Below are 14,806 nucleotides of genomic sequence, written 5' to 3'. Positions count from 1 at the left end.
AAGACAGAGCAATAGAAACTATCCAAAACAAATGCTGACAGGAAAAAGAACTTTTAGACCATGAGCAGAATATTAGTGGACTGTGGGACATACGCTGCCCAATATGTGTGTAAGTAGTGATTAGAAGGAGAGAAGAGGAAGAGGGACAGAGAAAATACTTAAAGAAATAGTGGTTAAAATTTTTGTAGACTGGACCAAGAAGCCCAATGCCTCCTAAGCACAAGAAACACGAAGAAAACCACACTAAGGCACAGATCATAATCTATTTGTTCAAAAGCAATGATAAAGAAAATCTGAAAAGTAATCAGAGAAAAAAGGCACCCTAGCATATCCACACTGTGTACACTACCCTCCTGTTAGAAATTAATAGCCCTTGACTGTTGAGGTATTGCAGTGCTAGTATTCAAGTAACCCTTATTTTGCTTAATAGTGCCCCAAAGCACAAGAGAAGTGTTGCTGGAAATTATATTACAGTATATTGCTATTTTATTAGTAGTTGTTGTTGGTCTCCTATTGTGCCTAATTTAGAAATCGAACTTTTCTATGTATGTATAGAAAACAGCATAGTATATATAGGTTTGATGCTATCTGCCCATCCACTAAGGGTTTTGGAAGGTATCCCCACAGACAAACTGGGACTACTGTGTGAATGTGTGTGTGTGTGTGTGTGTGTGTGTGTGTGTGTGCCTTTTTAGGACTCAGAGAAATTGCTTCTACCTGGTCTTGGAATTGTGAGTGGCCCTCAAAATTCCCTGCAATAGCCACTAAGCAGTGCAGCTTTGGATTGGTCCCTTTCCCCTCTGGGAAGCAGTTTTCTCTTTTGTCAAAAGCCTGTCTGGCCTCTGAGGTGCCTGCCAGCTCTAATGTCTGTGGTTCTGTGAGCCTAAGGATGAAAGGAGAGCCCCCGGCAAACAGTGACAGCAGACAGTTAAACCAGACCAGATTTCCAATCCAAACCCTGGGGCCAAGCCTGAGCCACTTTAAATTCCATTAATCTATCCCCGCGTGTTTGCACAGCAAAGAACCTGTTGTACTTAAAGTCCTGATCTTGTTGCTGGGGCCAGGGAAACTGGGAGAGGACAAATATTGACGCGGGCTGCTGGGTTCTTGCTCCAGGCTGCTCTGCCGACATGGGCTGGGGAGGCTGCCAGGCTGCCCTTGGTCGCTGCCTCTGGGGGCCTGCTTAAGCAGTGCTGTTTGGGAGATTGCTATGGCACCTGTTCCCTCCTGAAAGGAAGAACCAATAAACAAAGAAATAAACGCAGGTTCTGCCAACCTCAGCCGCTTCCTGTTTACAGACTGTGGCTCCCTGGCTCCCCTTTCCTCACTAGGAAGACCTAGCTAAGAGTGAGACATCAGGAGGGCTGTGACGGACTCTGAATTTGGGCCTATTGGAGTTTAGCTCCTGGCTCTATCCTCAGAGCTGTGTGGTGGTAAGCAAGCAACTTCATCTCTCTGTGCCTCTGGAAGGTGTGAGTAATAAACCAGGTCACTGAGGATTGGAGGAAATGATACTCCAGCGATAAGGTTTGCAGCCGTGCCAAGCCTGGACTAAGCGCTCACTACAAACTGCAGCTAATATCACAAGAGCCCCCAGCACAGTGCTTGGCAACCCTTCTTCTGTTTCCCCACGGCATTTGCATTCTGGATCTCACTTTGCCCTCTCGGCAGACAATGTACTAGCCTGGTGTTCGGTCACCTTTCCTGAGCCTTCGTCACAACCACTCTTCAGAAGGAAGAAATGAATGTGTTCTTCCTGCTGAAAACCTGCCAGTACCCTGCCGCCCCCTCAGACAAGGTCCCCCTCTGCAGCCCATGCACTCTGGGTACAGGGAACACTTCTTGCTCCTTCAGTTCCTGGTGCCCTCCCTGAGCTTGACTGCCTGCCCCTGCCCAGTCCCAGCATCCCATTCCTGCCCTGAATCCCCCTGCGCTCTGTTTCCTGCTTCCCTCCTGGCTCAGTCCTCTTCAAGGTCAAGGCCCTGCTCAGTCATCACCTCTGTTGGCAAGCTTTCCCAGGCCTCCAGAGACAGCACAGAATAGTGGCCGTCAAGGCAAGCACCTGGGGTTTGGAGTCCACGTATCTGGTTCTGGCTCCCACCAGTAACAGGCCCTTCAACAAGTGAGAGATCTTAAGTCCTCTAAAAGCAGTCCAGTTTCCCTGCTTCGTCACCCCAGTGACACCTCACTGGCCTTGGGGTGAAGTGGGACACACTGTGCCCACCATGCTCCATTCCCCACTCCCCTCTCCTGCTCTCCTCCCCATCCTATGCTTGGGTCACTCTGGCTGGTTGGACATTCCCTGACTGAGCCGTACCCGGATCATGTCTCAGTTGACACGGACCAACTCAGGAATGTCCTTTTCCTCCACTCCACCCTTGGGAAACCCTCCTGGACCCCAAGGTCAGTTCCATGCCTCCCCCATCTGAACTAAGGATGTCCACAGCCCCTACTTGGGCTGCAGTTGGAAAGAAACCCAGCCAATGGTGCCAGAGCAGAAGGTTGACTGTTCCCTGTCCCAGGGCAGAGGGTGGGATGGACAGAGAATGATAAGGGACTCATCTAGCTGCCCCTTCTCCTGATCTTCCGTTCTCCAGCCCCTGGGCTGCTTCCCACTGAAAGGATGACAAATACACTCTATGGTGTGCAAATTCCACAGGGCAAGCTAGGGTAACTGGGTTGGGAAAAATGCTAAAGTGACCTCCAAACCCAGCAAAATCTGCCTTAGATACCAAATGGGCAGTAAGTGGTATATACTTTACTTAAGTGCCCCCATCAGGGCTAAATTCCTCGGCTTGGCACTTAAGTCTCAAACATTTCTTCTAAGAGGGGACAAGATTGGGATTGGCAAGACTGGCATGGAGCAGAGGAGCATATTTCCTCTGTGTGGTCCCAGAGACGGGCCTAAAATCATGAAGGCAAATTCTTCTCTGTTAGGAACTGACAACATGATAGTGAGCTGCCTGTCATTGGGGGCATTCAAGCAGTGACTGAGCAACTGGAAAGCAGAAGAGGCGATTCCTATTGAGATGCAGTGTGTATATCCTGCTAGATGATTCTGAAGACTCAGGTCCAGGACCTGATGTTCCTGTGAAGAGTCATCAGTGCCATTCCAGCTAGCCTCTGACACTGGTCCAGAAGGCCTTCTCAGGGTCCAGGACAGGAGTACTCATCAGACCAGTCAGAGCAGTGCTGCACGTGGTCCTGGCAGAGAGTCCTTGGGATACAGCTACAGTATTGGAAGACAGTTGGAGAGCAGTGCCACCACCCAGGGTCACAGGGTGGGCATGCAGTCACTGAGGAGACAAGAGCCGGCAGAGGCATGACTGTGGTGTCCTGGAATGTCCCAGACCCCAGGGCACTCCCTAGCTCTGAAACCTGCCCTAGCTCCCTATAATCCCACCCCATCTGACATGGGCTGACTGTATTCCTGGTTTCCCTGCAGCAGAGAGAGTTGAGACTCCATTACTCACCCTGTCCAAGTCTCAGTTTTTTCATCTACTCAATGTTGTTTTTAAGTGAAGGAAGAGAGCAGTGGTCAAATATGAATGGGTGCCTATTCCCTCCCCCATCACCTGCTCTTACTCTCTGCCTTATCCTAATTCCAGCCACACCAACCCCTGAAGAGCCCCTGATGGTGCCTCACAGACTTCTTTCCCTTGCCCTGTATCCTGGCCTTTACATCAGACCCTGCCTGTAGAAATCCTGTCTTTGAAACCCTGTCTATTCTGTTTGTCTTTCTCTCTTTCTTTCAGTGTAGGGTAGAGAACCCAGGGCCTTATTCATGCTAGACAAGGACTCTACCACTGAGCTACATCTCCAGTACCTTTTATTTTATTTTGAGACAGAGTCTCACTAAGTTGCCCAGGGTGGCCTCAAACTTGTGATCCTCCTGCCTCAGCCTCCAGAGAGACTGGGATTATAGATGTGCACCATCATGCCCAGTTGTTAAAACCCTGTCTACTCTCTAAGACTGGCTAGAATGTCACCTCTGCTAAGAAGCCTCCTTCACCTCTTTCGGGGTCCAGAATTTCCTTTTGTCATGAGTCCTGGGGGTGTGTTTGTCTGACCCATGACTGTCCCCCACTGGAATCTTGTACCAGGCCCAGGCGCAACAGTGCTCTGGGCATGTCTGTTGATTGCACACTGGGGAAAGGATTTAAAGAAAACTCTGACTTAAAGAAACTCTGATTTAAAGAAAACTCCAGACAGGGAGTCAGGAGACTTGGGTATTCACCCAAGCTCCCTTCCTGTCACTCACTGTCCCTTCTCCTCTTGGAGCTTCAGCTTACGTACATACAAGTTGGGTCCAGCTATTCCTGCCCTGCATTTCCTTATGGGAAAACCCAGGTTCAAATCCCAGTTGGGACATGCATGTCTCCTTACATGACAGCCTCTGGGCCACAGTGTCCTCAGCTGTGCCCTCAAAGGTAAGCTGACCACCACAGGAGAAAGAACCTCCAGAAGGCCTTGAGTAGTGAACACCCCACTCTGACGTATTCAAGCAGGAATAGAAAACTTCTTCCTGGGATGCAGGGAAGGCACGTAGGATGGATCCCCGGAGATTCCCTGGTCAACCTCTGACCCCTGGCTACTGCCTGCCACCTGCCCCAGTCCCTCCTGTGCCAGACCCCCACCTGGGCTCAGTTCGTCCGAGCAGTCGCCACAATTGTTGATCCCATCACATTTTTGGTCTGAGTAGATCCAGGAGGCCCGGTCTCCACAGTGGGCCAGGAGGAAGCTGGGGAGGCTCTGGGGGACATCTTCTGCAGAGGGGCAGATGAAGCGGAAAGAAGTTCACACCTGGCCAAAGCTACCTCAGGGCCATCTGGAGGTGGATTATCCTGGCCACCCTGGCAGCTGCCAAACTCAGGGTCACCTCCTGCTCATTCTAGGAAGGGCATAGGTCTCATGGGAGAGGAGGTCAAGTTTACCGGAGGGGATTACTTATTTGTCTCTGCACCCAGCAGAGCTGCCTCACCCTTCCTCATCCCTGGCCCAGTTCTGTCTTTCCACCACACATTGCTTGCACTATTCCTCCTTCCAGAAGAGTCTCCTTGACACCAATTCAAAATCATTCTGCCTTCAAGTCCAGGTTCAAACTCCTCCACCTCCAGAAAGCCTCCTCCAACTGGAATGTAACAGGTGTGATTCTTGCACTTGGGTCTCAGAGCTAAGTGGGTGTGGCTTACATGCCTCATGAAAGGGACCCCTTTCTCAGTGGGCTCTGTGTTAGGCAGCCGTGTGACAGGACTATCCAAAACTCACACGAACTTGGGCCACATCACTGGAGAGAAAAGATCCAGACTGGAGAAGAGACAAGTCTTTGTTCCTTGGACTGGCCAGATCCAGGCAGAAGTGTGATGGAAGTTTCTGGGGCCTGACCAGGGAGAGGACGTGGGAAGTTGGTATGTGTTCTGTGGTACACTGGTACAATGTAGTGACTGTGACTGGAATTCAGGGTGTGACCTAACGAAGGGGGCCAGAGACGAATCCCCAAATCCATGCAGAACCACCATCACAGAGAAGGATTGAAAGGTGGTCTGTCAGGCAGAGGTTGAGGAGTGGGCCAAGGCTCCCATCCCAGGAGTATGCAAGGAGGCTGGTGGTCTGTTGGGGCTTCCTGTGGAGGGGACGATAGGAGCTGGGGCACAAACTAGAGACTCTTGAGGGTTTGTGTGCCATGCCGTGTCCCTCCCTGCTCAGCTCTGCTCCCCGACTCATCAGGCTCTTTCCCCGCTGTGGGTTCAGGTACTGATTTCTTTTTTTTTTTTTTTTTTTTTTTTTCCACATAAGGGAGTTTATTAAGCAAACAGAGTGTCTCCCTGCAGGGTAAGAGAGAAAATAAGAGGAAAAGAAAGGGAGAGAGAAAGGGCATGCGCTAGAGAGAGTGGAAAAACGAGGAGGAGAAAGAAAGCAAGTCAGGGGGAGAGAAAAGCAAGGGAGAAAAGATGGCGGTGAAGCTATCTTTAAGAATCCCGCCGGGCTAACAGGGGACCAATAGTGGAGAAGGATACTTGCAAGCTGACTGATGAACCAATAGCTAGTTAGGATGTTCACAGACTGACAGTATTTGGGAGGCGGGGAAAACGGCTGCAGCGGAAAAGGTGGGGAGAGCAGCTTTCAGATTGACAAGCTAGGTCGTGATGCAACGGAAAGGCAGGGGAGCGGCTTTGTATTACATTCCCCCGTTTCTGTTTTTATAAGAAAATCTTTTGCTCTCCAGTTCTTTCCCGCCTTCTCTCTCCTTCCTGTCTAAGTGACTAGGGCTGGTTTTGCAAGTGAGATGTAAAAAGTCCATTCTCCCAGGGGCAAGTGTTCATCTTCCAGACTTCCAGAGGCAGATGGCTTTCATGGACTTCATTTCCTCGATTTAACTGATGCCCGATTTCTACACTAACTGCCTGTTCCCAATTCTGGCTTAACTCCTTTACTGCTTTAGGGAAAGGGGGCAATGACCAATCTGGCTTCTTCGAGCTGGAAGGGGGCAGCGTGGGGCAAGCAGTTTGGAGTTCCCTTTTTAGAAATCGGGTTAATCGAGGGGTCCATGGTAGAAGTCCGGTTGGGGAAGAGCAGGTTGTAAAGGCATCTGGGATGGGTGCTTCCTATTGATGACAGGTACAGACAAGGTTAATTTGGAGAATAGCAGCTTGATAAATTTTCTGCTTTAAAGGCTTGTATACCAATCTGAAATCCTATGATGGATGCAGAGCAGAGCATCCCAGCAAAATGGAAGGCGAGGCTGTGTTCGGGGGTTACTGGAGTGTCAGATGGAGTTCCACTTGCTTAAAAGACAGTGGAAGAGCCCATCCAAGTCATGGCACCAATGTAAGGGATCCCACAAAAACCATGCTGGACACAGGAAATCACATAAGGGAGTTTATTAAGCAAACAGAGTGTCTCCCTGCAGGGTAAGAGAGAAAATGAGAGAAAAAGAAAGGGAAAAAGAAAGGGTGCGCGCTAGAGAGAGTGGAAAGCCAGGAGGAGAAAGAAAGCAAGTCATGGGGAGAGAAAAGCAAGGGGTCAGGTACTGATTTCATGCTTCTCCTTTCTCCTGAGATCTGTCAGGTCTCCATGGTGTGGCCCCAGGTCTTCTCATCTATCCATTCACTGGGTCATTGGGCATCATTCCAGATACCCAACTGTATCAGAGGGTCCCCAGATCAAGCAGACCAGAACTGCCCCGGAGGAGTTCACAGTCTGATGCAGTTGCAGACATACCACTCTGACTAGGACTGGCTCACAGGGAGGCCCAGGATTTGTAGGAACCCAAAGGGGGATCTTCAACCTAGAGTGGGAATCAGGGGAGGCTTCCTGGAGGAAGTAGCACTTGAATTCTGCCTTATGGATGAATACAGGTCCTCTGGGAGTGGAGGTGCACCGTGAAGGTGTATGTGTGTAGCTGACTGGGACAGGGGTGGAGGCAGGTGTTCCTGGCCACAGGCACAGTATCATCCAAGGCGTGGGTCCTGACACGCTCAGGGATGGTCAGGCTTCAGTGGAGCTGCAGGGAGAGATGAGGCGGGGGCCACCCCTGGGAGGGCTGATCTGGGCAGGGCATGACCAAGGGGCACTCACGGCACAAGCTCTCATCCTCATCGTCGCCATGGGGACAGGTGCGAAGGCCATCACACACCCTGCTGGCCGGGATGCAGCTCCTCTGGTCGTGGCACAAGAAGCCTGTCCTATTGGTCAGTGTCACACAGGCCTGGGCCCCTGCGTGGGCAGGGGGAGGCCCCAGAGAGTCAGGGTGGTGCCACAGGGCAGCACCTGGGCGAGCAGGGTTGGGCACTGAGCCCCACCTGAGCTCCACCCGGAGCGGCTGGGGCAGTGGGGGTGGCCCCGGACTCAGGGTTGGGATGGGTTTAAGTCCCAGTGCCGCCTCCTGCCAGCTCCTGCCAGCTGGGCAACCTCAAGCAGATGACCTGACCTCTCTGAGCCTCCGGAGGGCTGGGCCCAGGGAGGGCTTCCCAGAGGAAGGCTAAGTCCTGCAAAATGGAAATCATAGCCCACACCCCAGGACCCGTGTGGGTGCAGTAAAGGCTTCTCTGTGGACCCACACAGAGCACAGAATGCGTGGAAACTGCTGTGGCCCCGGCCCTTATCTGCACCCTCCGAGGAGGCTCTGAGGACAGTGCCCCCTCAGCAAACCCCTTTCAGTGGGATCTCCTGGTAGCAGGTTAGCTTGTCAGAAGCAAGGTCTTCGGGCTGTCTGGGGGACCATGGGTCTCAATCCCTCACATCCAGGTACAACTTCACAGTCCACAGAAAACGTTCACATTTTTATCCCACTGTTCCCCAAGCATCCCTGTGGAAATGTCATCATCTGCCCACCTCAGGGAGAAGAGACTCCCACATGCCACCCCTCGGGTTGCTGCCTAGGAATTAAAGGAAAGAAACTGGCAGATGAGATGGGCAGTCACCTGGCCCCAGGCTGTGCACATGTGTGTGCGCGCTGCCTGGGGGTGGCAGCAGGTTTGTGTGTGTGTGCGTGTGAGCCACGTCTCTGCTCCTGGCACCCTGGGCTAGCATGAGGAGGCCAATGCTTGGGGACCCTCACACTGTCTGCAGACACGCACACAGACGCCCACATTGGCACACACATGCTCACACACAGACATCTGCACCTACATGCACAGGCCCCCCCCACACAAACATGCACACTTGGACACACCCACACTGACACACACACTCACGCCTGCAAACACTGGCACACAAACACTCACAGACACACATGTGCATACAGGTATGTGACTGCGACTCCCTGCGTATTCCCAGCTAAGCCCAGTAGCCCTGTTCCTGCGCAGGCACATAGAGGACTGTGAATTTTTCCCTGACCCCATCTCGTCCCTTATACCAGCCCTGCCTGGCTGTAGAGCCATCTCTTAGAAAGGTAGGGCTGCTCAACTCTACTACAAAGCAATAGTAACAAAAACGGCATGGTATTGGTACAAAATAGAAAGGTGGATCAATGGTACAGAATAGAGGACACGGACACAAACCCAAATAAATACAATTTTCTCATACTAGACAAAGGGTCCAAAAATATGCAATGGAGAAAAGATAGCCTCTTCAACAAATGGTGCTGGGAGAATTGGAAATCCATATGCAACAGAATGAAACTAAACCCATATCTCTCACCATGCACGAAACTAAACTCAAAATGGATTAAGGATCTCGGAATCAGACCAGAGACCTTGCATCTTATAGAAGAAAAAGTAGGTCCAGAGCTTCAACATGTCGGCTTAGGACAAGACTTCCTCAACAGGACTCCCATAGCACAAGAAATAAAAGCAAGAATTAATAACTGGGATAGATTCAAACTAAAAAGCTTTCTCTCAGCAAAGGAAACTATCAGCAATGCGAAGAAAGAGCCTACAGAGTGGGAGAAAATCTTTGCCAATCATACTTCAGATAGAGCGCTAATCTCCAGAATCTATAAAGAACTCAAAAAACTCTACACCAAGAATGCAAATAATCCAATCGACAAATGGTCTAAGGAAATGAATAGACACTTCACAGAAGAAGATCTACAAGCAATCAACAAACATATGGAAAAATGTTCAACATCTCTAGTAATAAGAGAAATGCAAATCAAAACCACCCTAAGATTCCATCTCACCCCAATTAGAATGGCGATTATCAAGAATACAAGCAACAACAGGTGTTGGCGAGGATGTGGGGAGAAAGGTACACTCATACATTGCTGGTGGGGCTGCAAATTAGTGCAGCCACTCTGGAAAGCAGTGTGGAGACTCCTTAGAAAACTTGGAATGGAACCACCATTTGACCCAGCTATCCCACTCCTTGGCCTATACCCAAAGGACTTAAAAACAGCATATTACAGAGATACAGCCACATCAATGTTCATAGCTGCTCAGTTCACAATAGCCAGATTGTGGAACCAACCTAGATGTCCTTCAATTGATGAATGGATAAAGAAACTGTGGCATATATATACAATGGAATATTACTCAGCCATAAAGAATGATAAAATTATGGCATTTGCAGGCAAATGGATGAAACTGGAGAATATCATGCTAAGTGAGATTAGCCAATCTCAAAAAACCAATGGACGAATGATATCACTAATAAGTGGATGATGACACATAACGGGGGGTGGGAGGGGTTAGTGTTAGGGTTAGAGTTAGGGTTAGGGAGGGGGGCAAGAATGGAGGAAGGAAGGACTGTATAGAGGGAAAAGAGGAGTGGGAGGGGTGGGGGGGAAGGGAAAAAATAACAGAATGAATCAAACAACATCACCCTATGTAAATTTATGATTACACAAATGCTATGCCTTTATGCCACGTACAGAGAAACAACATGTATCCCATTTGTTTACAATAAAAAAAAAAGAAAAAAAAAAAAAAAAAAAAAGAAAGGTAGGGCTGCGAACATCCTCCCTGGCTCAGTCCCCTTCCCACGGGGTCCATTCAGTGCTCCACTCTTCGTGTCCCTTGCTCTTCTTGCAGTCCCTCCTCTTCATCCTTCCTCCCACCCAAGGGACCCTGCACATACTGTTCCCTCTGCCTTGGATGCTCTTCCTGACACTCTACTAACCAATCTCCATTTTCTCTTCTCATCTGGGTTCCCTTTCAAGGCACCCACCCTGACTCCCAGATAAGGCCAGAGTCCCTGTTCCAGACTCCCCACGCCTCCACTAACCCTGCCCTAGTGTGTTCACTGGACCAGTGCTCCCCAAACAGCTCCACGAAGGCCTGGACTATGTTGGGCTGCTCTTCACTGAGGCTGGCTGCAGAGATGTATTGGATACGTCCCTGTCCTCTATGGTAGAGACAGACATACAGATGGACAGTGCCACCCAGGGTGACCAGGATAGGGGAAGAGAAGTGTGGAGGCTGTGGGCTGAGATGAGGCAACTAACCCAGCCTCGGAGTCAGGGCAGGTTTCCGGGAGGAGATGCCATCTGAGCTGGGTCTTCCCAATCACCCATGTCATTAGATGTGCAAACGGAGGCTCAGAGACGTGTACGGTGTGTGTCTGTGTCTGCCTCCCAAGGAATTAGTCAAAAGGCACTTGCAGAAGCTAGGCAGGGCTGGGATCCCATGCCCCCCGGCAGGGCTGACCCACCCACTCTTGACCACCCCACCTGATGTGCGTGGAGGCAGTCCAAAGATGACGACCAGGGTGATGAGGGCCGCAAGTGTCGCCAGCAGGAGCAGCAGAAAGAGCGAGAGGCAGGCCCCGCGTCGGGAGCAGCAGGGGCTGCAGTTTGCTGTGAGGGTTGGGACATATGTTGATGCTGCAGCCAATGACCAGCACTGGGCCCAGGGTCCCCTCTACTGCTCTGGCCCTTGCCAGCACCCCACAGGGAAGGCCAGGGCAGGAGAACTTCCTGGAAAGAGGGCTCCTGAGTCCTCCAAGGGGCTCTGGCTTCTCCCTGCAAACCCAAGTGCTGTCCCTGGCTGGCCTCTGCTCCAGTCCTCATCCTCCACAGTCCTCACCCTCCTATGCTCCCAGGCGGCCTCCTCAGGATGCAGGGAGAGATGGAAACCTTGTATCCAGTTCCCACCGTGGGGGTGAAACGACCTGAGGCCCTTCACAGTCATTATTTCTGTTTTTCAAAACCACCCGTTATTTATTTTTGGGTACCAGAGATTGAACTCAGGGACACTTAACTCCTGAGCTACAGCACCCCTTTTTGATTTTTTATTTTGAGACAGGGTCTCACTAAGTTGCTTAAGGCCTCGCTAATTGCTGAGGCTTGCCTTGAACTTGTGATCCTCCTGTGTCAGCCACTGGAGCTGCTGGGATTTACAGGCGTGCGCCACCACGCCCAGTAGAACTGCCCTTTATTTTGATAGATGAGGAAACTAAGGTATAGAGAAGCAAAGGTCCAGGTAACCCCATGAAAAGCTAAGATGTGAGTCCACAGCTGTCGAATGCCAAGGATTCCAATCGATTGTCTATCCTGAAGCCTGTCAGTACGCTGGAGTCCCGGCTCCACCACTTCCTAGCTGAGCAACATTAAGTCACTTAATATTTTTGTGCCTCAATTTCCTCATTTGGAAAATGGGGACCATCATATGTGTCAGTTTGTTAAGTTAGTGTAGCAGGACAGCATTTGCACATAGTCGGTGCTAGGTGTGAGCTATTCTTAGTGTTTATTGAGCATCTATCATGTGAACAGCAGTGAGAGCAGACATCCTGTGCTCATAGGTCTACACTTTGCTCCTTTATTCTCTCTTGCTTGCAAAACAATGAAAGAAATCTTAATTGAGGACCTTCTGGCTCTATAGAGGACACAAGAGTAATTGTGGCTCTGGTCTTTGGTCCCTCAAAATCTTATAGTTGCATTAGAAGGTGAAGCATGGACACAGGAATGAGCCTGGGCTCTGTCCTGTCCAGGACACAAATACCTCCAAAAAAAGGAAGGAGCAGGTTGATTCATTCCTGTGACCATCTCTGAGGCAGGCACATAGTAGGTGTTTTGTGAATACTTTGTGAATACACTCACCCAGAGAACTGGGGAAGGCCATCGATTTGGGTCATTTTGGGTCATTTCCACTCAATCCACTCATGTGTCCAGAGCCACCTGCCAGTTAGAGATGTACCTGGGTAGTGGCAGCTCACAGTGTCAGGTGTAAAGGATGCTGGGAAAGTGTGGGCAAGGTGCTGCGTGAGCTCTGCGCAGCAGCTTCGGAAGCACGGGGGAGCTCCCTGGCAAGGGGAGGCGAGGGAGGTGCAGAGGGTATTCCAGCAGAGGGCACGGAAGCTGGAGGATGGCATGCAGGACAGGATGTGTGTGTGCCCTGTGCTGGGAGAGGAGACAACAGTAGGTGGACTGGAGGCACAGTGTAAATCTAAAGCCGATAATCCCCACCGTCCTGGTGGATGGCTGCGTGTCGTCGCAGGTAAACACAGGGCAAGTAACCCAGGAGACGGCACCAAACTGGGCGAGGAGAGGCGTCCTGCTCAGCCAAGCAGCCACTTCTCAAATATTTGTGCAGCACAGGCCATGTGCAAGGTGGGGTCCCGGGGGGAGGGCTGGGGGCTTAATGTTGAACCAGTCGGACTGAAACTGACGCCCAGGTGAAGATGCCGCACTGCAAAGCTGGGAAGGCTCTAGGCGCCATTTCCTCCCCGGACAGATGGAGGAAAGGACGCCGCTGGTCCCACTGCTACACCCACCACGAGCTAGGACTTGGCAATAAACAGACACCAGTACGGAGCAGCAAGGCACTGGACTTTGCAACCAGAGGGACCTCAGTTCAAGTCTCAGCGCTGCCTCTCCCAGCCGTGTGATGGTGACCCGGTTACCCAGACTCTCCTGGCCTCAGCTGTTGGTGCTCTTAACATCACCCCCGCCCCAACCAGCTGTGCTGAGGATCGAAAGAGATGGTGCAAAGCAGGCCCATAGGAGGGCGGATCCTTTAGAGCTATTGCTGTCGTCTGCCTCTCTGGGTCTGTTTCATCCTGGAGCAAATGGGGGTCAACACAGGGCACACGGGAGACACTCCATAAGCACGTGCGCGTCTTCCCTTTGTTTCATGGAGGCAAAGAGAATGGCCCTGGTAGCAAAGTGAGACAGGGGCACATGGTAGGTGCCAAATAAGTGTTGGATCCTGGGGTGCTTTATCCCTTAGAGGTACACAGAGTTGCCCATGTCACTCACCAAGTCAGGGATTTGACTTCGGGGCTCCTTTCCCAACATTACGCAGGGGCACTGTAAGCAGCACAGTGCCTGTGAGGGACACAGCACACAGTAGGTGCTCCATAAATACTTGTGCATGGAGATGCTGAACAGTCCTATTAAGCAACTGACTGTCAGCATGTCTGACCAGGAAGCTGGGAACAGATGACATCCACACAGGGAGCAGAAGGACAGAGAAAGCCTTGGACCCTCGCTGTGCCTTTGTATTGGGCTGCTGGGCTCCAAGGCATCCCCACCCAAGGGAGGAGGCCCACAGGCCCACAGGTCCTTACCTTTCCCTCCAGGGAGGACTCTGGTTCCAGCAGCAGCCTTGAGGTTGACATCTCCCTACCCAAGAGAACAGAACCAGGGTGACCCTAGGAGAGGCGGTGCCCAGGCTCAGGGGGATTTCAGAATGGGTGGCTGAGAGCCTCAGATGAGACATGCTGTAACTTGCCGAGTGCCCCAAACCCTTGGTGCTGCCTCACATTTCCACCCCTTGGCCAGGGCAGCGCCCGCTGCCCGGAATCCCTTTTCCTCTGCTGTCCACTCGGCAAACATTCATCCTGCATCTCGCTCAGGCAGCTCTTCCAGGGGCCCCTCTCCCACAGTGCACCTGGCTCCTGGCTCCCTCCCAGCGCTGGCCACTTGAGCTCTCTGGCTGGTTTACCTGCTGGGACCCCCTACCAGGTGGCAGGGTGGGCTCTGACTGACCTGGGCGGCCCAGGGAGGCTGGGTGTTAAAGAAGCCCTTTCCTCCCCGCTCCTCAGAACAGAGTTTGCCCTCCCAAGGACAGGAGCCAGCTCAGGGCAACGCTTACCTGGGCAAAGATCTTGTTCATGTCTCCAGCACCAGACTTCAGGAACTGAGGCAGAGTGCCGTGAACTCAACGCAGGTACCCTGTCTTGTCACCAGGGGCAACCTGGAGGAGGGACTGTAGGAGGCCTCATCCCAGGCCGCACCCTCCTCTACGGGTGGTCCCCTCCCTGGCAGAGGACTGAGCAGGAAGGCAATGCTCATGCCAGGCCTCTCCCTGCTCTGCAGTCTGATAGCAGCCCTGTAGGGTGAAATCCTCACTGCACAGATGAAGAGCCCAATTCAGAGAGGAGAAACCACCCTTGGGCTCCAAGTCACACAGTGGGTGGAGAGGTG

At 51.6% G+C, this 14,806-nt stretch overlaps 1 protein-coding gene across 4 annotated transcripts; it reads right to left on the bottom strand.

Moving 5' to 3' along the window:
- Positions 1–245: 245 nt before the first annotated feature.
- Positions 246–14,566, bottom strand: Ldlrad1 (low density lipoprotein receptor class A domain containing 1). Of its 4 annotated transcripts, XR_007107698.1 has the most exons (7): positions 14,475–14,566; positions 13,948–14,002; positions 11,111–11,236; positions 7,579–7,716; positions 4,638–4,766; positions 3,080–3,296; positions 246–1,227 (listed from the first exon to the last, which is right to left on the bottom strand). XR_007107698.1 is itself a non-coding variant. In XM_047544646.1 (6 exons), the coding sequence occupies exons 1-6, from the start codon at positions 14,493–14,495 to the stop codon at positions 3,148–3,150; spliced, it is 618 nt and encodes a 205-aa protein (XP_047400602.1). In that variant the 5' UTR covers positions 14,496–14,566; the 3' UTR covers positions 246–3,147. The 4 variants fall into 4 exon arrangements, 3 of the variants coding, with proteins under 3 accessions (XP_047400602.1, XP_047400621.1, XP_047400613.1); XM_047544646.1 differs by having other exon boundaries at positions 246–3,296; XM_047544657.1 differs by lacking the exons at positions 246–1,227; positions 3,080–3,296 and adding an exon at positions 5,269–5,380.
- Between the last annotated feature and the right edge of the window lie 240 nt (positions 14,567–14,806).

The sequence above is a fragment of the Sciurus carolinensis genome, chromosome 1 (assembly GCF_902686445.1).
Source record: "Sciurus carolinensis chromosome 1, mSciCar1.2, whole genome shotgun sequence".
Classification (NCBI taxonomy): Eukaryota; Metazoa; Chordata; class Mammalia; order Rodentia; family Sciuridae; genus Sciurus; species Sciurus carolinensis.
Note: the sequence above shows the minus strand (reverse complement) of the source record. Positions and strands in the feature narration are given on the sequence as shown.

Coding starts and splice junctions, on each gene's coding strand:
- Ldlrad1 (XM_047544646.1), bottom strand. CDS start 14,495: ATGAACAAGATCTTTGCCCAG. Junction 7,717..11,110: donor ACTGCCTCCACGCACATCAG/GTGGGGTGGTCA, acceptor CTGCCCACGCAG/GGGCCCAGGCCTGTGTGACA. Junction 4,767..7,578: donor TGAGGATGAGAGCTTGTGCC/GTGAGTGCCCCT, acceptor GCCCCTCTGCAG/AAGATGTCCCCCAGAGCCTC.